A 23,720-nucleotide genomic window follows, 5' to 3' on the forward strand; every position below is an offset into this window, starting at 1 on the left:
GCGGCAAAAACTCGATCCATGGCTCAGTGGGAGGCGGACCTAGGCCATCCGTTCGATGACCAAACTTGGGTAGACATATGGTCCCGCACCCACTCCTCCTCCACCTGCGTCACCAACAAAGAATGTGCATACAAACTCACCCTGCGCTGGTACTACCCCCCTCTCAGACTCCACCACATGAATCCACAAGTGGACCCCGCCTGCTGGAGAGGCTGCAGTCAACCAGGCTCTTACTTTCACATGTGGTGGACATGCCCCAAGATCCAGCAATTCTGGACCAGGTGTCTCAACCATTGAACAAGTCACCGGCTCGACCCTCCCGACGGGACACTGAGACAATTCTACTGGGGATCCCGGTCCCCGGAATCTACCCCCGCTCCGGCAACAGGGCTAAGCTCCTCACACAATGCCTCTTGGCGGGCAAGACAGTTCTGGCCCGTTTCTGGAAGTCGCAAGACGGCCCCTGCCTAGCCCACTGGTGGGGAAAATTGTGGGACATTTTAATAGCGGAAAAGGTCACCGCTGCGAGAGCGGGGACTCTGCACCGCTTCCAGAATGTATGGGCTCCAGTGCTGGACTATGATCAGCGATTTCCTGCAATGACGTTCAAGCCAATCAACGCCCGTTGGGCCCTGGGGGACCTGGAGAGTACGCACCAGGCGGGGGTGATAGACTGAATCTCTGGCCCGGGAAAACCGGAATGATGGGGGGAAAGGGACACAAAGCCAGAATCTTTTCTTTGCAATGTTATACTGCCACCCGATACTGTTTGTAACCTATACTGCCTTGCTATAAATAAACATATTTAAAAAAAAAAAAAAAAATCCCAGTCAAAGAAGCAGAATGGGTGAAGGATAAAAGGTCCACTCATTCAGGAGATTAAAACCAAAAAGTCCGGAGTCCAGCAAAAGTGTTGGGGGTCTCAGGTAAAAGTGAATTAGCACAGAAATGGAAAGTCTCCCTCCCCAACACCTAGGGACAAGGGAAAATAATCACCAACTCCAGCAAAACGTTCTGGGGTTGGCACAGGTCAGGAGTATTTATAACAAATCTGAAAATCCTACCCGACACTAATTCTTCGAAGATTTATGTTTTGGCTCAATTTAGCACATTAAGTAACATTAAGTGCTCTAAGGAAAGTGCTTTCAGTTCTGTTTAGGAAGTAGGAAGGACATACATAATGTACAGAGTTTCTGTAAATGATTTATGCATTGGCTTAATTTGGCACATTAAGCATTTTTGACATTAAACGTTTTAGAATGACCCATAAAAATGCTGTTAATATGTCCTCACTGTTGAAGAAACACAATTTTACACAAAACAATTTACATACCCGAGTGCTGTGACTTAACTACATGTCCATCAGATGCCTTGCAGAGAACAGTAAATCCATCTTTTGGTGGGAACTTAAAATCTTCTTCCCCAAAGTTGAATTTTAATTCAGCATTCTGAAATGGAGTTGGACAAAAATATCAAAAGTGCACTTGTGACAACGAAATCTTAGCCAAAAATAAAAGATGCAGAATAAGAGAATTGCATAAACTAACATTAAAATTGCACGACCAGTAACAAATATAGAAGAACAAAACAGTAAACTCTGACAAAAAATGCAAAATATTTAATAGTGAACAGTTAAATACTAAATTTACGGTTTTCAAGCCTCAATTTACCAAGTCCTGCAAGTTAGGTGCTGCGATTACTTGGGGATTAGATTTAATGAAGTGGTGGATGAGCCGGCCAATTGTTGAAAGCTAAGGTCAACCTAAGCCAATACAGTGGGTGTGTATCTTACTTCTTGGAGTCATGGAAGTGGGGCAATCGCTCTGGCCATTGAGCTGTTTGACAAACAAGCCCTACCAGCAGCGCTGTATGGTGCCGAGATATGGGGTTATACATCCTCAATTGAGAATTCTTTTTAAAGACATTTTTGTTACCTCCAAAAAATGCCCCGACTTTGTTGATTCACTAGGACTTGCAAACCTGGCCTGTAGCTGCACAGACTGTCCTAAAGCCAGAACTGTATTGGGCAAGACTCGGGTCCTCTCCTGGCATGTCAACCTATACAGATGCACTTAGAGACTTTCGGAAGATGGATGGTGCGGCCAACTGTGGGTGGGTGCATCATGTGAAAAACAGGTTAATTGGGTTGGAAGCAGGATCTTGTTGGGTTATTCCCATAGACTGTCGGCATGATTCTAAAGCAGACCTCAAAGCAAAGGCGAAGACTATTGCCGTGGCCAAATTTGAGATTCTAGTCTGAGCTTTGAAGAAAGGTCCAGAATTCTTACATTTTAACATGATGGGGAATTGTAATCCCATCTTGGATGTATTCATCCCCCCTCAGAGCGTTCACTATATTTACGCTTTAGATTAGGGTTTTTATCCAGGGCGCACTACACCCGCATCTGGTCTGTGTCCAATTCTGGCTAATGACCCCTTTGTAGATTGACCAATTAAACCTTATTGCATTTTATGCTAATCTGTCCCCATCAACCTTTTTATGAGACGTCGGTACCCGTGACCCATTTCTGTGGAGTCAAGGATAAGAAACGCTTGAGATGCTGTGCAGTTTTTAACTTGCTCAATGGGCTGGAAAGTTATTTTCTCTGCCAGATAGGATCATCGCGTTTAGCTTTTAAGAAGGTTATGGGGCAATGTGGGATTTACTTGTTGGGTAACCCCATGAGGCTGCAAGCATGCTCTCCTCATTGAGGGTACCCTTATGAGGAGGTACCAATTCCAGAGGTCTTACAAACAAACATTCATATCAACTTGTTCTTTTAAGTTCTAGTATTTGTGTATTTTAACCCTATCAATTTTCTTTTGTACAAATTGATTATGGTGCTGAATTTTGCTAAAGGTCAATCCAAATAAATCTGTTACAATGAACAATAAGGAATCCATACAAATGACCTTCGTTAAGGTCCCATCCATTTATTGGATGAGTACAAAATTGACCAAAAGTGGTTGGGAGATTGCTGTAATTTCATTTTAAGGTTGCATTTAATATTCAGGTATCCAAGCAGGTGGGGGACACATGGACATCACAGTGTACATATTATCCACTTTAATCTGCACTTCAGTCATGTTCCAATGTGTGGATTTTGATTTTGGAGATTCTGGGGCCACTGTGTAACGCCCATTCACTTTTTCCTTTTTTCACATTTTTATATTAGCTCGATAATTTCACCCAAGGGTATGGATTCTGTGAGGAACCCTATTATAGTGAACAGGGAAAGGACACTGATGTCATGCAAAACTATCAGGATAGTGAAGCTGGTTATTAAGGTTTAGTCTCAGTGGGGGGAGGGGCAGTCTAGAGATATGAGAGACACATAGCACTCCAATAATTCAAATTAGACAAGATTACAAAAATACAAAATAATGTATTAGGCTTTTGAATATTTGAAGCCAACAAAACCCTAGATAAGCATTGGCACACTGTTAGTAAAGATATTCTTTTTGCCGCTTTCCTCTCAAGACCTCTGTGGAACACCCTTTCTTTTTGCTTTGATTGAACTGCTGAGCTGACTTTTTGGAGGCAAGTAACTTCCCTTGTCTTTTCTCTCATTCCTACCAGGAACCTGATCAGTCCTTAAGAATCTGAGCCGAGAGACTGTATCTCTATCGATTTCTTGTATGGTTGCAATGCACACATTAACCTAAAGTGAAGCAAGGTTAGGAAACTTTGATCGTATCATTTTCTGCAGTGTTTTTTTGTTTACATTTACAATGTGCTTAGGATGGGCTGGTGGCAATGTATATACAGCGTTTCGTACTTTTTACTGGAGCACTTTTGCATTTAGGGCAATTGGTTACTAAAGTTGCCTAGCACCTAAAGATAAGCATTATTGGGGGCATTTTCCAAAAATCATACTGACATTAAAACTTTAATAAGCTATCCCAGTGGTTTGTAGATCTCCAACTCTGAGTAAAAGTATGTACTGACTCAGGACCTTGATTAGAGTGGCAGAGCAGTCAGGCTTATCTTAAGAGGAAGATGTCAGCTGAACGCAAGTGCACTGAACCCAGTTAGGCATGCACATCAAAGAAGCACTTAAATATATAATTTATAAGTATTATATTTACCCCAGAATCACTTTAAATACCTTATACGTTTACACTAGAAATCTTAGATTATACTTCAAAGGGCACTTCCACTTTTGTGTTTGTTCGTGGTTACATTTGTTGCAATGTTAGAAAGGGAAAAGACAAGGCTATCCGTAATTACGCGCACTTGCGGTTCTTGCAGATTTACGGTAAGACATTTACTCTAAAAACACATACAGGAAAGTAACTTAAAGGAAGGAAAATGGTTGGAGGAAAACTAGTCTGGTTCAAGGTTCTAGAGAGGGTTTCTTCGCACAGCAAATCTTTTAAGTCCAAAAACATAACCCGATCTAAAGGCAGTTGGGAGAGGGCTCAAAGTCTTGATAAGTAGCAGAATACGTAGAGTTCCTGTGGATTTCTTCAAGTCTCTAGTCTTTTAGAAGCAGGAAGTTGCAAACTTACAGTGGAGACCCTATTAAGGACTCGAAGGGACACAAGCAGCAGCTTGAGTCAGAGTCATGAGGGGGATTGTCCTGGACTCCTCTACATGCACTCCAAAGCTCTGGAGTGACTTTCTGGAATAAGTCAAACAATACCTTTTATCCCACAGTACCTTGGGTTAGAACATTTTTGTGCTGGATGCTCTGCGATGTTGCAGCTCTGGACCCAGCCTCTCGATTCCGTGGTCTGATGACTGAAGGCAGAACACTGGACGGGATTGCTCAGCAACAGTCTCGAGGGAGGACCTGGGGCATGACTTTCAACAACTCCGTCACTCAGAAAACGGGGTCAGGACAGCAATGGTCGCTTCACGGTGTTGCAAAGGGTCTGCAGGCGTATCTGGTCGTCTTCTTCAGTTACTACAGTTTCCAGTGGTCGACTAGCTTTTCACTCCAGAAGGTTCACCTTTTATACAGTTCCAGCACACACTCCTCTGCAATCTCCCTCAGAATTTTACAGAAAGGGGCGTTTGGCTGTCCAATCAGTACAGCCACACTCCCTCTGTAGGAGCTGGTCCTATTCAGGCACTCTGGCAGACAAATGACAGTGGGGTGCGTTAGGCAAGAATTGATGTAGGAACACTTTGCGAGACTACACAACACTTGTCTACTTCGCATTAAGCAACATGCCTTTTGGTATCGGTCTGTACTACACAAGTTGGTAGTGTGACTGAGCAGTCAGGCCCATCTCAAGAGGGGTAAATGTGAGCTGTAAAGCTGCAACAATGAAATTTGCAAATAAACACGTACACTCGGTTTCAGTTATAGTTATTTATTGAACATCAATTTTTAAATAAACATTCTTTAAAAGGGCAAAATATGGAACACTGTAAATATACTTTAAAATACTTTCCAGAATCAAACAAGTTAGTGAATATGCTTCTTACACTTCCTACAGCCTGAGGCGACTTCATTCACAAGGACAGTAATGGCATTCAAGTATCACTAGTTATACTTTGCATATTCAGAGGTTGCGGAAAGGTTGAAGGAAGGAAAAAGGTTCTCAGTATATGTGAGGACAACTAAATCTACCAATGAAATGAAGACAAGCCTTTCCCAGCAATAACAGTCTAAAACAAGTTACCAGCTATCAGGGACAAACAATATCAAAGTCAATGGGCTAGAAGAGACTGCAGGGACACAGGACAGCCAAAGTCAATTGAGCACAGTCTATGGAGATGAGGCACTTCTTAGATCAAATGTCTTGCACAAAGTTAGGGTTTGTAGAAAAATCACTTGTAGGGTCACAAGCTGTAAAGCCTGTGAAAAGTAGAGTTGAAATCAACTCTAAAAGGTAAGCCACTGCAAGTCTCAACTGAGAAAAGCACAGCTCAAACACACTGAGGTAAGTACCCAAGTCTGTTAAGGATTCCAATCTGGCATCACACACTGGACCAGGACACTTCGTCTTAGCCTGGGATGTGGTGCTCAATAGGAATGCTTTTTCTTTAATTTCAATGAATTCAAATTGAGTGGGTACCCGACCCGTTTCACACCCTCTTTTACAAATACCCGGGTCACAATGGACCATGAACTAGGCCGGTTGGTGAAAATACAATATTTATTTTTAGAATTCACAAAAATCAAACAAATTTTAATATTGGGCAGCAGTCACAAATGGGGTGATAATTACAATAAAAACTACTGAACTACACGTGTTAACCTTCCACATGAACATAACCAAAGCACAATTGAATAGGAGCACTTTTTAAATTAGGATAGATAGCACCCAAGTTAAGGTTTCCTCCTGTGATATTCCCTCAATCTGACCTTCCCTCATAAAATAAGAGGCAAAAGGCCTAAAATGACACTCTGATTTTGACAAATAATTAAATGTGTGTTTAAATAATGATATACATATATTTCATCACAGTATCAGGAGGTTATACCACTATCAACCATAAGGTAAGGTATCACAAAAGCATACAGGTCACAAAACAGATTGACATTGAAAACCCAGTGCAGCCGAATTCACATGTGGAAAAGTTGAATTTGTTCTAGTTTGCAGTTTTAAATGTAAAAACGGTTTTCAAAATAAAAGGGTGAAAAACACTGAATTCGAATGCGGTTTTTTGGCAGGGTAATAGATGCACAGCACAGTGACAACATAGAAGTGAAAGGAGGACTATAGCTGGTGAAATAAGAAATTTGGAAGGTAAAATGAGGTTCGTTTTTAGGAAAATAAAACAGTTAAAAAGAAAAATCGGTTTTAAAAATTAAAGGCACATTTTTCTTAAACTAAATGATCTAGACTATAATGTTAAAGAAAGCCACGGTACGTTCAAAGATTGATTTGCAACGTCAACCTTTCAACTCCGTGTTCAAATCTTTGCAGGAATTAATTCAAATTATTCCAAATTTGACTAAGGAGTTACCAGATGAGATGGATGAAAGAATGACGCTAACACTAGAAAACAAGAACAGGGTGCACAGAGAATTAGAACAGTCTAGACAAGTTATCAGGGTATGGATAGGGTTGCTTAGAGAGTGGAACAAAGAAAAAGGTCAAGATGGGGTAGACTATGTGTTATGGAATGTGGGATACTCAAGTCCGCTCTTAAATTTGGCATTAGGAACAGTCAAGCGGTTTCTGGACTCCAGGGCTCGGGTAACCAGGTAGCAGCGGACTCTCCTAGCACAACAGTTGGGCCTGTCTGGTCCCTGGATCAAAAGGACAGCTGGATGGCAGGGTTGCAGCAGGCATGCAGTTAGTGGGCAAAAAGCCGGGCTGGGTCTCGGGATGCTTCCCAAAAGAATACCCCAGCTTTTCCTTTTGGTTATTGGGATTTTGTAGTGCGATGTTCTTGATTGAGGCCTTGCTGGTGTAGGATCAGCTATGCTTTGGCTTTGCAGTGGGATCTGAAATTTGCTAGGATGAATGTAGAGTATCGGGAACGCAGGCGTAGCACGCCTCTAAACAACTGGATTGGTCAGGGGTGATAGTTACAGCCTTCCTCTTAGCTGGGTGGGTTTCAAGGGCATGATGTCAGATGTATGATGTTTTATGATGCAAGTTTTACAATGTCCAGAACCTCCCACAGTTACTTTAGCTAAAATCCATTTTTGACATGAATGGCACATGTGTACAATTGTGGCATCTCAATAAATTACATGGGCAAGTTACATACTTTATGCAGCACATGCCAGTCCAACTCTGCAGTCTGTAAGACATTGTTTCGCCCGTCTAATATTTTTTGTTCATTTTTAGTGTGAAATATTCAGCCTAAAATTCTATAACTTTATACAGGTGTATGGATTATAGTTAGGCATGCCAGTATTGAATTTCACATTGGCATTATGTACACTTTTCTTGAAATACCCAATTGTCTGCCATTTCTGTTCCGAGATGGCATTGAAGGCTACAACGTCTTAAATTACAACCCACAAAATTACATTAAAACTTAACTTTTTACATTCCTGCGAATTTCTGTTGCACCGTTTTCAAGGTTTCTTAATAAAATAGTCTTTTGAAACAAACGGCATCCTTTGTCCTTCCCTGGGACCATTTTTTTGTCTTCAGCTACCACCAACTGTCAACCCCCAGTGTTGGGAGGGTGTTTCCCAGTTTGAAGGTTTTATGGCCACTTGCACTTCACAGATTGGTGTCCCAGAAGTTCCATTATAAGAGGCCTCAGCCCAGACAAAGTCTGCCAAGGTAGCACTTAGCACTTTTGTGTTCTAGCATCTACTGTGGGGGCCTTCTGTTGCTGGCATCACCCCCAAGCAGAAACCTGTTTGGGACGGACTTCACCCAAGTAGCCAAAACAATTTAATTCCTTATTTTATTTATTTTTGTTATAAATCAGAATAAAACCTGTTGAATAAGATCTCTCGTATATGTTTCACAGCACAAACCCCTTCACCTTGCTAGATAATGGCAGAGTCTTATCAAACATACACTTTTAAACAAGTATTTTTCTTAGTTTGCAAACGTACATTTAAACATGTGGTAACTGCTGGCATTTTTCTTTGCAACTCTGGTTTTTCTCTTCCCTTTGAACTCCCACATTGTTTTTTAGCCATCATTAGTTTCTTGTAGGCAGAAATTTGTTTTCACACAGATGTACTGAAATTGACCTAGGCCCAGAGAGCCAGGGCCTTTTTGGCGCATTGATCTTTGATATTTTGTATCCCAAAAGTAAAGTGTTTCCCTGTGTAGCTGAAGTAAAGCTTCTTTTGATTCCTTCAGAACTGAAAAACAGCCTGCCATTCAGGGATACTGTTCTTGTCTGCTGGAGCACAATGTGAATGTGAATGGGCATGGCAGGGTCTCATTAATAAAAGTAGTATGAGGAATCAGGAAGAGAGAGCATCAGAGCGGCATAATTTTTAAATGTAAATATTTCCCTTTTTGAATGGGAACTTTGGGCTTGCAGCAAAGCTGGGCTGCTTTTTCACTCCCCTTGTGTACATGTAAGCAACCTACCGACAGGCTTTTTCAGTGGGCCCCCTTGTTCCATCCTGCCCAATATGTGCTTGGCAAGATGGTGCAGCCATCTTTTTGTTGCTGCAAAACGCAGTTTTGGTGTGATGCAGTGGATCTCAAAGGAGCCAGTGCAGCCATATTGCCATTTCTGCTGAAATGCAGCCTGGTTATGGATGGGAGTACTGCTGAGTGGGTAAATATATCCCACAAGTCTAAACAGTACCTCTGGTTTGAAGAGTGGTCCAGCTTGATTCTGTCCTGTTGCAGCGATGCAGACCCTGGGTTCCAGAACCTCTGTTGTGGGGACAAGAGGGAGGATGTCTGGAGGGCTCCTGCAGCGGTAGTATGGCTGCCGTCGGAAGCTACGGGCTCTTTTTGGTTCAGCAGCACTTTGCGGATACAGCGCTCAATAAACAGCACTCTTGCGTATCTTGGATACCGGTTGGGCTTCCTTCACTTCTTGGGTCCTACACTCTGGTGAGGGGAGTCTAGCTCTGGTCGTCCTGCTTCTGGAGGGTCCTTAGGAAACTCCTGGAGCTTCTGGATAGATTTCAGATGTTGCACTACTACGGATTTCTCGACCCCTGGCACTCGGTTCTTGCAGCAGCAAAGACGTACAGCCAGTCGGGGAAGATGGTCCAGTGGAGTTCGTCTCGGGGTTAGTTCGTCCCACTAACGCAAGGGAGCTTCTCTTGTCGATCAGAAAAAGGAGTTTCAGCACAAAGGTCCATGAGGATGCAGCAAGCTTCATTCGCCATTTCGTCCAGTGTTTTCTCCCAGTGGTCAACTCTGCCACTAGTCCTAAAACCCTCGCCTTTTAAGTAGGTTTCTCCCATTCATGCACAGCCTAGGCTGTCAATCACACAGCAGGGTGGTTGCCTTGAAAGGCCAGCCAGCCAATCAGGACTGGTTGCATTCAGGTATTCCTAGAGACAAAGGACAGGGGAGTTTCGGGACCCTCCATCACATCCTGCCTTTCCTGACACACTGGAGCCAGAGGGAGGCTTCAGGGCTGAAGAACGCCAAAGGCAAAATGAACAAAGGGCTCAAACCTGGCTCAACGTGCAGAGTAAAGCCCAAGAAAGAACTCCCAAACAGACAATGACAAAAAAAAGAAGCCTGCTGCTATTTTGGCAAAATGGTCACCCATAGGTGCCGTTGGGGAGAATCTTCAGTTTAGTGCTAAATTCCTCCCACCTTGGGAGACCCCCAGCTGTTTTTGCTGGACTTTAGGCCTTTTGCCCCATGGATGTCAATCGGGAGACCTTTTAAGTTCCCTATAGCTAACGTGTTTCCTCTTGTCATTTTCTCTAACTCGTATATCTATTTCCCAGTGCCAGAATTCAACCTCGGGAGTTCTGCACCTTGAATTATCTTTCTTTTGTCTGTGGTCAAGGCATATACTGTGGCCTAGCTCCTCCCTTCTCTAAATAAAGGAAACTGAAATCCCAAACTCGTGCTCGTCACCCATCGTTTTTCGATCCATAGCAGGGACAATGGTTCTGCACCGCCTTCTACCTGGCAGCGACCTTAGACTACTTTCATACAGTGGTGAGCCCCCTCCCTCTGACCATGGGAACGCTCTTTAGGTTCATTTAGCCGCATCAATGATGGACGCCCGAGATATAGGGAAGTTTAAATCAGACCATCTTACTTCCTTATTCATAAAAAAAACAAAAAAAATAAACACACCCTACAGGGCCACATGTGTCCCCTGGCTTTTCCCCACGGAAGGTTACTCCATCTTCATCGGACAGATCCTGTCCCCAATTTCTGTGACTTCTCACCTCTTCATCTCTATTCAGAGTCAGTTTATCTAAAGACAGCTCCTCCGGTTCAAAACTACATGATGCTCCCTTTCTATCATACAGCTACGTGCTCGAGTCGATCATCTTTACCCTTTCCCTGCAGTACTCCCTTAGTCCTCATAACATGAGAGACTATCTATTGCGTCCCCAATACTTCTAGAGTCAAACTCATCCTCCAGATTTGCTCTGGACAGACCTGCTATAGGCTCATGTGCTGGGAAGAACTCATCTGTCCTCCCATGTCACTACTGGATTAGAATTCATGACTTCCTTTTCCATATGATCAATGTTCCGTGCGCGCTGCCTTCCCTTTTGTTCTATCTCATCAAATTCTCTTCGCTTCCTTGCTTCCTCCCTGTTAGGGAGAATTCTCTCATAAGGCTAATTTCCCAAACCTAGTGAGTCCCCACAGCTATGCTGGATTTTTGGGGGTTGTTTTTTTCTCCTGCTTAGAGTGGGACTCTCTTCCTCCCACTCTTAGGCATGATTTGAGGTATGTCTTTGACTATTGTGTGCTTATGGGCTATGGGGTCTTTTTACTCCATAGGGTATCATCTGTTTTAGTGTATGTTTTACACAGCACCCTCAGTGCAGTAACACAGGGGTGTCATAGTGACCCCCAAACAGACTCCATACCCTGGGACTGACTACTGTCTCCCAGGGCATGTAAAGTCACCATTGGCTTTACTGGTCCAAAATTGTGAACAGAACCAGTACAAACGATCATATTGTGGAAGTACTGGAAGGGGTTAATTCGATTGCCCCTGGGTCTGTTTCCAAGGGGGTACTGTCCAGTCCCCCCCCCCCCTTGTCGAGTTTCTGGCTGGTGGCAGTGGTTACCACGCAAAATATTCCACCGGAATATTTCCTATGGGATTTTCCCACTAATTTTAAACGCACCACTTTTTGGTGCAATGCTAAAGATACCGCCGGTTTATTTATTGAATATAAAATCACTGGTTGGGTCTTTTTGCCAGAACTATTTTCTAAAATGGCGTTTGTGTCCGTCTCTGTAACTCCAACCAAGGTCGAGCCCTTTGTTCCACTTTTTGGTGGGCTTCTCAACAGAAGCCCTCCAACTGGTGCCACTGTCTGGGTTCCACAGGATATGTGGGTGGGGGAATTGGCACCCTGGACTGCGTTGCCTTAGCAACCCAAGTCACACTCTGTTCCGATTGGCCCAGTGGTGACATGTTTGTGTGACAGCGAGGCTGTTGAATGGGGGTTTTTCTGCATAAAAGCAGGGCTTTTGGGACTGGAACTTGAGAAGTCGCCACAAGACCTAAGAAATCCAAAGAGGGGAGAAGCTGAGCCATGTGCAACGACGACACCACCGGTGGAGCCCTGCTGCAACCACCTCACCACTTTCCCGACAGGAGAACATCTTATGCTGAAAGAGTCTTCTTCCTCTGAGCTGGTGGGAGCAACCAGTTCGCCATTCACCTTCCAGGACGTCGCTTGGTCAAAATCGCCAGTGCCAAACACCCCGGCGGCCGGATAGCCAAGCTTGACCACGAATAACAGGAACACACCTTTTTACCGAACGAACTCCGTGGCTGGTCTCTTCCCGGGGCAGTGCAACGACTCCAAGTTTCCTCCTCGACGAGATATTCTCTTCCCCTGGTCGAATCCACGAACTGCACCCGCTGCCAGGAACAACTGCCACCGCTGGAGCTTGCTCAACTTTAAAAAGGTACTGTGTTCCACCTGGCCTCCACTTTCTACGGTTTGCTAAAGGTGACCCTTAAATCCTTGGCTTTCCAACTGGGTTGGCCCCCAGACCCAACTTTACATTCTGAATCAACCCAACCTCTTTTGAACATTTTTACAAAGACATGAATGCATTTCTAAACTGTGTGATCTGGGGCACATTTCACCTTACTCCATTTAAAGTGGGCCTGGCCTATGAACTTTGGCTCTACAGTAGACTCTGCCGTCACTAACTTGTTTTGGTCTTAGAAAAGTGTTGGGAACTGTTTTATGTTCATGACCTGCCTTTTTCTCTCCCTTTAACTTAATTATTGGAGTGCCATCTAAGTTACGCGTTCACATCTGTTTTTACAAATAGTGGTGTTTTGACTTAGACTTGTCTAAATAAAATTCTTAAAGGAGGTGTGTATACTTTTCTGATTGTGTTTGAACTTGCTTTGATTTATAGTGCTAGTGTATTTCCTTAAGTGTGTGTTAAATAATTATATACTTTTGATACCATGCTCTGGTCAGTGTTTGCTTGCCCTACTGTATTTTTAGCCCTACTGTGTATCCTCTGTATACTGCCATACTCTTCTTGAGAGAAGTTTGACTGCTCAGCCACAGCTACCAGGTAAATCTGGGTGGTACAGACTGCTACCAATTGGGTTTACAGCTTACTCCTGTAGTCTTAATCTTCTTGCAGTGGTCCCCAAGGGAACTGCACAGGATTCTGCCTAACACTCCCTTACCCTGTCTTCCTCTTTTATCTTCATATCTCTCCTCTCATTTGCCCTTCTCATCTCTTCATCTTTGTATTCTTTTATCCCTTAATTTCAGTCCCTTCTCTTGATACAACAGTTCCCGTCTATCCTTTATTTTCAACCCATCGTCTTTCAATCTCTCCTCTTTTGTTCCTTTTTACCTGTTCATCTTGATCTTCCCTTTGCCTCACATCAAGTTTGAACAAAATCTGAACACCCATCCATTTGTTCTGTATAAGCGCTAACTCATCAGTCTTATCTTTTCTCCTTTCCAACTCTATTTCTCGTCCTATATCTAGAGATGTACTTGGTTGTTCATTTTTCTCTTTATCTCGTCTCTCCTTGTCCCTCAGGACCTTAGAGATTACACCTCTCAGTATTTTTCTCTGGGCTCTCGTCACTGTTTTGCACAGGTGACTCATGATGGGTTACTATACCTAGTTGCTGCCTTGAGCTTCCTTAATGGGTACAACCCATCTTTCTTACCATCGCCATCTGCTTCAGGCGCGGCGGGTGGAGCGGAAGGCTCTTCACCCCTCCCTCTTTGTATAAATTAAGTTTCCAATCTACAGGAGGTGGGTCTTTTCTTTCCTCCCGATACGTCCTCCAGTGCTCGCTAGTCACATGTCTAACTTTTTTTAGGATTTGGGGAACTTGGAGAATCCCAGGTCAGTGAGCAGCCGGACGGTCTTCGATGTGTGTTCGACAGCGAGTTCCCTTGTTCTTGCTCGGATGAGCCAATCGTCCAGGTAGGGGTAGACGTGGATCCCCTGCAGCAGCAGGCGCGCCGCCACTGGTGCCAGGCACTTGGCGAATACCCTGGGCGCCGACTTCAATCCGAATGGGAGGGCCTTGAACTGGTAGTGCCGTCTTTTTGACTACGAACCTGAGAAACTTTCGGTGTCCTTTTAGAATGGGGATGTGAAAGTACGCATCCTCCAAATCCAGCGACGATAGGAAGTCGCCTTCCTCCAGCTGGCCCAGCACGTGCTGGAGGGTGACCATCCAGAACTTCTGTGCCTTGATGTATTTGTTTAGTCAACGCAGGCCCAGGATGGGACGCCATCCTCCTGTCTTCTTTCTGATGAGGAAGTATCTGGAGTATACTCAAAAGCACCGGAGCCTCTTTGGGACGAGCTCGATGGCTCCTTTCTTTAGTATCGCCCTTACCTCCAACAGCAGTTGAGGGACGTGGTTTTCCTTCCTGGCCACGGGAGGAATGCGGGGGCACTTTAGCAATTCGAGAGTGGGCCCGTGGGCCAGGGCATCCAGCACCAAACGGTTGGTGGAGATGGACTCCCACACGTTGACAAACTTAGTCAGGCGGCCTCCCACCGGGGTGCTCTAGTGGGGCCCGACGCAACAGCCCGTTCAGTCTGGCTTGGCCTCCCTGGCGACGATGGCGAGATGCACCTGACTTGCCTCATCCCCGGTAGGCTTCTTGCGACGAGGAGTTATGTCGAGGAGACGCCTCCGAATCCTTTGGAGGCACCTTGCTTGCCTCCGAAGTTCCAAAAGGGGCGGCCATCGTTGCTGCAGAACTCCCAGGGCCCGAGCCGTCTGTCGGTCTTGATGGCCTGCAGTGACTCATCCACCATCTTCCCAAACAGATTGTTCCCGTCGAAGGGCATGTCCAAAACCTTGGCTTGCACGTCTTGGTGGAAATCCGTTGCCTTGAGCAACCCCCGCTGTTGAAGGCAAACGCTGTTGCCCAACTGGCGGAAAAAAGTGTCGGCAATGTCCGTGGCTACCGATATGGCGTGGTCCAACGCCTCCTCACCTTCCTGTAGGATCGCCAGGGCATCTGTCCGGTAGGAAGTCCAAGGGGGGGGAGGGGGGAGGACGGCGATCTTGTACCACAACTCCCTGTCGCAGCGGGCCACAATTGCTAGGGTGTTGGCCGCCTTATTTGTCGTCGCCGCCGAGATGACTCTTCGTCCCATGGCGTCCAGTTTCTTTCCCTCGCCGTCCGGTGGGGAAGTCGAAGTTGAGGCCGATGCCCCCCCCCCCCCGCTTTCTTCTTGGCTGCCGCCGAAACGACCGAATCCAGGGTCAGTTGTGACCAGGGCCTCTCCAGGAGCTTAGCCGGGTTCTCAGACTTTCTCTTCCCCGAGCCAGAGCATTGGCTCATGGTTGATGGTGCCGGTGAAGGTGCGCCCTGCCTGGTAGCCGAGGAGCCCATCGGCGCTCCCGGTGCCACGCGGACTTGCGGTGCTTTGCCTGCTGTTGGGCCCCCGTCACAGGACTTAGAAGACCGCTCAAACTTCTTCTCACCTGCTGGGCGCTTACCTTGCAGCCAGTTGGCGAGACGGGTCAGACGATCCCTCATAGTCCGATCCGTCATGTTCATGCAAAACGCACAGTCCTTCTCCACGTACTTTGTCTCCGTGAAGGCAGAGGACTCTCGAATGCTCGTCCTCCTTGAACACATTCTGTAATCCGCATCCAGGGCAGTTCCTAAACAGCTTGGATCCGGGTGTCGAGTTTCCTTTCTCCTGGGCCATGTCCACGAGGTAGGCCTCAGAAACTTCTGGAATCCTCCAAGAAGCGCAACTCAACAAAAACTTTGCCGTTGGGGGGGTGTAGAAAATTCCGAAACGGGTCCCCGTTGATCGGAAGTAGAAACGGTGGAGTTTGAGACTCGATTGACCGAAAAAAACCAAGATAAATCTCTTGAAAAAACACAAAATGCAGTAAAAGCTTGAGAGCTATAGCACGAGGACTCCCAACACTTGAACGTGCGGTAAAAATCTGAGGATGGCTGCCAGGAGAGGGCAGTCATTGGCTGGGGGCAGTATGACCCAGAGACCAGTGAATGGTTACTACTAAGAAAGACAGATCAGAAACAAAACTGATACTGATTTTTTCTTTACTGAGGATTCCCAGCCTGACGAAGGGGAATATTCATGAGCATGTGAATCCATGCCAGACCCCATGCTGGAGAATTAAACAATTATTAATTTATTTAACAGTCTGTTTGAATAGATAATGAATTTGATGCTGTTAGAGACTTGTCACCATTTATTTTCAAATTGATCAATGCCTCCTTCGCCTCTGGCACCATCCCTGCCAACTTAAAACAATCATGGGTACTCCCACTCTTGAAGCAAACCCTAGATCCACTTATTCCCACTAATTACCTTCCCATCATAAATACTTGACAAAGTCGCATATACCCAGATTCAAAAATACCTTGAACTGTATAAGCTCCTGGGAGCTAGACAATCCGGTTTTCGCCCACTACATGGGACAGAAATGGCCTTAATTGACTTAAAAACACACGTCGATGAGCTCAGAGATAATGGGAAGGCAGCCCTTCTCCTACTCGATCTCTCAGCTGCATCTGACCTAGTGTATCACAAGGTCTTATTTAGACACTTGGACTCAGCAGCTCACTTCTCTACAGAGGCTATCAGATGGATAGAATCCTTCCTGAGCAAGAGATCCGTGAGGGTGTTCACCCAATAAGCAGTGGCGGAGCTTACCCCTATTCAGTGTGGTGTACCTATGGGCTCTTGTGTCTCCCCTACTGTATACAATATATTCACCAAACCCTTGTTCGATCTGGACCTTTTGGGTATCACCTACATTAATTATGAAGATGATACTCCGATTCTCCTACGTCTTTCAGGGGATCATGGTAAGAACCTGGCGTTGGTGAATAGAGTATATCTCATCATCCAAGCATGGATGGCCACCCACGTCTATGCCTGAATGATGACAAGACAGAGCTGATAATCCTGGGTACACACTCCAACATCAATAAATTAGGCCATGCATACTCCTCATTCACCATTGATGGAAACATTATTAGGGTAACTAAGGAGGTTAAAACCTTGGGAATCTTTTTTTAAAACTTTATTGTTTTAAAACGATAATCAACATCATAACAATACAGTAACCCCTCCTCCCTCCCACCCCCTGACTCCCCACTTTACCATTCGGTTCTACCCAAACCTGGAAGTACCAGCACACTTTGAAGACGAAAACCAATGTCTTTTCAGGTAACACAAGTTTTGCACCCGTCCATTTATCAAGTCTATGAGACACATGGGACACTTCCCATATCAGTCCGATGACGATCCAGGGGTCTGTGCAGACTGCGTCCTGTCCCTTTGGTATTGTCTGTAAGGAGACCAATAATCAAATGGTCGGCTGGTGCACGGCAGCATTGAAGCAAGCATGGCCTCCCGTCGCTCACAAACATCCATGCATTCTAGCCATCTGGAAAAGGTGGGAGGGGCCACCCTCCCCCACGCCCTTGCCACCTGACATCTAGCCACAACAGAGGCCATGCGCAACAGTTTCCTTTCAGTACGCGTACCCCCCTCAATCAGAGCCAAAGTTCAGGTGGGTAACTTCGGGTAGATGGGAACATTACTGACACGGCTTCTTCAATCTCTCCCCAATAGGCCCTAATACCAGGATAACTCCAACAGACATGAAAAAAATCTGGACGGTCTGCACCACACCTCTTACACACTGCCACGCAATCCGGAAAAATAATTGTGGGGAGTAGTATGCCTGGTGAATATACTTGTAGTGGAACAGCCTGAACCGCGAATTTAAAGAGATATCACATCTGTAAGTAGATGGGCTTCCACTGTTCCCCACTTAGTGTTTTTCCCCAATGCAGCCTCCCATGCATTCCTACATGCCAGCTCCTTAACTATCCTCTCCTTTCTCACAAGCTTATAGATGGTAGACAATTTCCGAAACTCGGGCCAATTGGCCCTGATGATGCCCCGTAGCCTGTAGTAGTGCAATAACGTCACTGCATCCGTTTCACCTCTAGCACTCAGCTCATCCCATTGTATAAAACGGCCCCTCATGAATCAAATCCCCCAATGCCCGCATCCCCAAAGCTTGAAATCGGTCTTTAAAAAGGACCTCTCCTGTGTTAGCGGGATCCCCATCACATCATATATCGGTAACTCTGGGAGGGAGTATGGTGTAGACTGCAATAATTGACACAATCTTTCCCAGGCCCTGCAAGTTATCTCCATAGGCTGCATCTCATCCCTCGGGACCTTATCCCTCCCGCCCCACAGCAGACCCATCAGAGCATCCGGGTGGGCAAGGGATTTAGCAAACATTGCGTGCGGGGATTCAGATCTGGGAGGGTTCCACCCAGCTATACACTGCACTTGTGCCGTAAGGTAATATAAATATACATCTGGATATTTCATTCCACCCATCTCATATGGCCGGGCTAGGGTGTTGTAAGCTATCCTAGGTTGTTTACCCGCCCAAACCAGTCTAGTGAACACCTTCCCGATGTGAGCCCAATAAACAGCAGGTGGCCACACTGGGACGTTATTATAACCATACAAAAGCTTAAGAACCATCACCATCTTTGCAGGTGCCATGCGGGCAGCCTGCGAGATTGGCAACCGTATCCATGCCTCCACCTTCAATTCCAAATTCTCCAAAGGCACAACATAATTGTCCCTATACAGCCTCTCCCTCACCGTAGAGACCGACTCCCAAATACTGTATGCCTTCCGGTCGCCATTGAAAGTTATCTCCCACATCTGTTCTCTGAACTACCGGAGTCAAGGGGAGAACCTCAGACTCTTCCCCCCCCCCCCCCAATTGATCCGGAGCACAGAGAATTCCCTAAATCTGGTTACCTCCCACATCAGTGGGGGGAGATTTTGGCACGGGTGCTTGACATAGAGAAGAACATGATCAGCATACAATGAGATGATTGAAAGATGTGAATATGCGCGAATACCTCGGTGTGCATGCTTCTCACGCACATGACACGCCAGGGGTTCCATCGCTAAGGCAAACAAAGCTGGAGAGAAGGGACATCCCTGTCTGGTGCCACGCGTGAGATATAGCTGTTCCGAAATAAGCCCATTCGTGCACACTGCCGCTCTCGGGGCCGTATATAACAGTTTGATTCACTTAATATACATCAAACCTAGGCCAGACCGGCAAAGTACTTCAAAAAGGAAAGTCAACTCAATCGAATCGACCGCTTTCTCATCGTCCAGGGCCACCACAGCCATTGGTATGCTAGGGTTGACATCATGCATAAGAGTAAATAGACGGCGCAGGTTATTTTGAGTGGAGCGTCCAGGGACGAACCAGGCCTGATCCGGGAGTATCAAAGCTGGGAGGTACGGGAGAAGCCGATTCACGAGGATCTTAGCTAATATTTTATTATCTGTGTTAATGAGCGAAAGGGGTCGATATGATGAAAGACAAAGGGGATCCTTGCCAGGCTTCGGAAGCACAGTTATCAATGCAGATCTTGTAGATTCCGTGAGGATGCCGTTGGCCATGGCACCTTCAAACATAGCAAGGAGATGGGGAATGACACGGTCCGCATATGCCTTATAGAATTCAGCAGTGATACCGTCCAAACCGGGGGGCCTTACCATTGGGAAGCGATTCAATGGCCGCACGCACCTCATCCTCCATGATAGGCCCATTGAGAGAAGCACCCTGCTCAGGGTCCAGCCAACCCAACGCTACCTCATCTAGATAGCGCAGCAGAGCATTGTGCCCAGGCGTAGGCCGGGACGTATATACTGCTCATAGTAATTACAAAATTCTTCGTTTATCCCCACCAGGTCCCGCACCCGGCTCCCATTCCGATCTACGATTTCAGCTATATTAACTGGCGCTTGCTCGCTGCGAATGGCCCAGGCCAGTGTCCTACCAGGCCTATGCCCCTCCCCATATCTTGCCGCCTGCATTGGATCGCCCAGGTACCCATCTTCATCACATGCCAATTCTCGCAGCCTCTCCCTATTTGCCCTTAATTCACTACGCAGCTCAGGCGTGTCTTGAATACTCTGCTGCCGCTCACCCCCTTTAATAACATCCTCCAGCTTCTTCATGGACCTTCTAAAGGCTTTTAAAACCCCTCCCTCTCTGGAGATACAACACCCACAAATGTAAACCTTAAAGGCCTCCCAGAGTACCCCCGGGTCTGAGACTGAACCCACATTAGTTTGAAAATAAACATCTATATCCTCCCCAATCTCTGTCAGGAACGCTTCGTCACCAAGGGCTGCAGCCCGGCAGCGCCAGCGCAACACAGTGGGAATTTCAGTCTTTGGCACGAATCTAACTAGTACCGGTGAGTGATCGGACAGAGTCTGAGGTAGGATACTGGCCTCAGCGACTGTTCCAAGAATTGCAGTGGTGGACATCACAGTCAATTCTAGATGCACTCCCATACACCCCTGAGTAAAACGTGTAGTCCTTAACATCAGGATGCAACGAGCGCCACACATGCAAATCATGGGTCTGAGCGATACTACCCCATACCTTAGCCACCTGGGAGACGGAAAGCTGGGCCGACGAAGCCCTGTCCAAAGATAGCATAAGGGCCAGATTGAAAATCGCCAGCCCAGAGTATTTCATACCCTGTGTATTTGTGAAGATGACTGGCACATATGTAGAAGAACTCTGGCGAGTCTATATTTGGTGCATATATATTTATGATCAGAAGCCGATTCCCCAACACTTCACCCGCCAGCAATAGAGACCGCCCATCCTCGTCCCACACTTGTTCATGCAGCCTAAATTGTAGTGACCTGTGTATATAAGTAGCTACTCCTCTAGAATGGGAAGAGATGGAGGAGCCATACCTTTGCGAGCCCCACCCTACAAGGTTTGGAGGAGGCACACCCTTAGCTAGAGGAGTTTCTTGTAAACACAATATATTCACCCCATGATTCTTACCATAATTGCCTATCAACCGCGTCATTTTATGATTGGTTAGCCCCAGAACATTCCAGGACATCAATGATATGACTGTTTTGCGGTTATCCCTCCCTATAGTCTGGGCCATAGCAACCAATCTCAAATGCCGTATCATGACCCCACCCCAACTGGGCGCTCACTATGAATGCTCTGTCCTCATCAAAAAACACGTGCCAAAGAACCACCACACACCTCGAAGATAAAGTTGGAGTCAACCCACCCCGCCCATCCCAACAATAAAACCAAACCATGAACACCCTCCACTCCCACCCACGCCAGAAACAAGAAAATACCAGCATTTCTTACCCTCCCCCCCTGCCCCCTGTCGATACTTGGAGAATGCTGCAGTGTCTACGGCAACCAGGGCCCTGAAGGCAACCCAAGAGCTCCTTATGGCAACGACCAGCATATATCTTAACACCCCCCCCCTCACCCAGTCCCCACAGAACCCAATTTGGGCAGCCTTTTTCTGACACTTGTACGGCACCAGCAACTCAGGGCACCATGGCCAGCTCAAGACGGTTGCTGCGGCGATCCGCCTACTTCCGGCAAGTTCCTAGCAAACTGCTCCACCGCATCCGGCGTAGTGAAGAACACCACTGTTAGGCAGAAACCTGTGCAGTTCCCTTGGGGAACACTGCAAAAGATTTAAGACTACAGGTAGAGCAGTAAACCCCTTTGGTAGCAGTCTGTACCACCCAGATTTACCTGGTAGCTGTGGCTGAGCAGTCAGACTTCTCTCAAGAAGAGTTAGGCAGTATGCAAAGTATACACAATAGGTACCAAAACACAATAGCACAAGCAAACACTGACCAGAGCTTGGTTTCAAAAGTATATAGTTATTTATTTAAAATACACATAAGAAAAAAACACTCTAGCAAAATATAGTAAACACTTCAAACACAGTTATAACGAAAGTAGATTCAATCCTTTCTCCTATCTAGACAACTCTAGGTTAACACCACTTAATTAAAACAGAGGTGAGTGCTTAACGTTAGATGACACTCTAGTAGTTTCCAAGAAAGGGAGAGAAAAAGCAGAAATGGGTTAAACACACCACTCTAAGATCCAGAACACTTGCAATAGGTTCAAAGAAGTACAGGTGAGCAAAAGTCACTAGGCAGGGCCCACTCTTAGAGTAGCCGGAGCGAAAATGTGCCCAAGATCACACTGCTATTAGGGATTCAAAGTCTTGCAGAGAGTTAGAAGGAGTGTAGAGTGGCTTAGAAAGTTTAGCCAGGGTGTCCCAGGCACTCCCAGGTTCGAAAGCCGGGGGCTAAATCTACCCCGTACAGTCGGTAGCAAGGGAAGCCAGGCGGAACACGGTACCTTAAGCGGAAAGGATCCTCCAGCGGTGGCAGTTGTTCCAGGCAGTGGCAGCTGGGCTCGACGTCGGTCAGGGGAGAGAGAAGTTCTCGCTGAAGAGCAGAAGAAGAGGGTCGTTGCACTGCCCGGGAAGAAACCAGCCGCGGAGTCCTCCGGTTGAAGGGTTGTACCGACTTTCGTGGTTTGGGGTAAAAGTGGTGGGGTTCCGGTTGCCGGGGTGCTTGGCACTGGCAAGGCGGCCACGAGATACCTCGAGAAGCGAAAAGAAGGCGAAAACTGGTTGTCCCCACCAGTCAAGGGAAGGAGCCACTCCGTTAAGAGTTCTCCTCGGTCGTCGGGAAAAGTGGTGAGACGGTTCAGCAGGGCTCCACCGGGTGGTGTCGTCGAAGCAGGTCGGCTCAGCTCTTCCCTCGTCGGATTCTTGGTCCTGTGGCGACTTCTGAAGTTCCAGTCCCCAAAGCCCTGCTTTTATGCAGCAAACCCCCATTCACCCAGCCTAGCTGTCACTCAAACATGCTAAGTGGTGAGCCGGGCGGCTCACCACTTGGGCCAATCAGGACGGAGTGCGACTTGAGTTACCAAGGTAACTCAGTCCAGGGTGCCTAAATCCCCCTCCACCCCTCCTAAGTACCCCAGACAGAGTGGCACCACTTTGGAGGGCTTCTGTGGAGAAGCCCGCCAAAAGTGGAACAAAGGGCTCCACTTTGGGTCAGAGTTACAGAGGCGAACACCAACGCCATTTTAGAATCAAGTTTTGGCAAAAAGTCCCAACCGGAGTTATAAAAATAAATATATAAACCGGTGGTATGTTTAAGGCTACCGTAAATAAATAATTAAATGTGTTAGCCTAAAACAATGGGAAATCCCATAGGAAAATATTCGCGGTCGAATATAAAACGTAGTTTCCACTGCCACCAGCCAAAACTCGATCAGGGGGGACGGAGACGTGCCCCCTCGACTAACAGACCCTGGGGCAATCGAATTGCCCCAGCCAGTACGTCCACAATATGATGGTTTGTACTGGTTCTGTTCAGGATTCAAGACTAGCAAAGTCTTTGGTGACTTTACATGCCCTGGGAGACAGTAGTCAGTCCCAGGGTATGGAGTCTATGTTGGGGAGTCCCTAGGACACCCCTGGGTCACGGCACAGAGGGTGCTGTGTAACCCACATCACAAAAATACATGAGGCCCTATGGAGTAAAAGACCCCATAGCCCATTCAACACAAGGTTTGTCCAAGATAACACAGTTCAACATGTCCAAGAGTGAGGGTAAAAGAGTCTCACTCTTGGCAGGAGAAAAAATTCAACCCCAGAAATCCAGCAAAGCTGCTGGGGGACTCACTAGGGAGGGAAATTCAGCCTAAACAGAGAATTCTCCCTAACAACCACCGACCCATTGTGCTGCACACGAAGTTTGGCCGGATAAATCAT

General features: G+C 46.4%; 1 protein-coding gene across 2 annotated transcripts in view; it reads right to left on the minus strand.

The window, feature by feature from the left end:
• Positions 1–23,720, minus strand: part of DDX1 (DEAD-box helicase 1) — a 795,552-nt gene that overhangs the window by 432,855 nt on the left and 338,977 nt on the right. For both annotated transcript variants that reach the window (XM_069605939.1, XM_069605941.1), the window contains exon 12: positions 1,334–1,448. In XM_069605939.1, the coding sequence (XP_069462040.1) occupies positions 1,334–1,448 (115 nt within the window). The remainder of the gene's footprint in view (positions 1–1,333; positions 1,449–23,720) is intronic.

Source organism: Ambystoma mexicanum, chromosome 4p (genome assembly GCF_040938575.1).
Source record: "Ambystoma mexicanum isolate Mex_15411 chromosome 4p, UKY_AmexF1_1, whole genome shotgun sequence".
NCBI lineage: Eukaryota > Metazoa > Chordata > Amphibia > Caudata > Ambystomatidae > Ambystoma > Ambystoma mexicanum.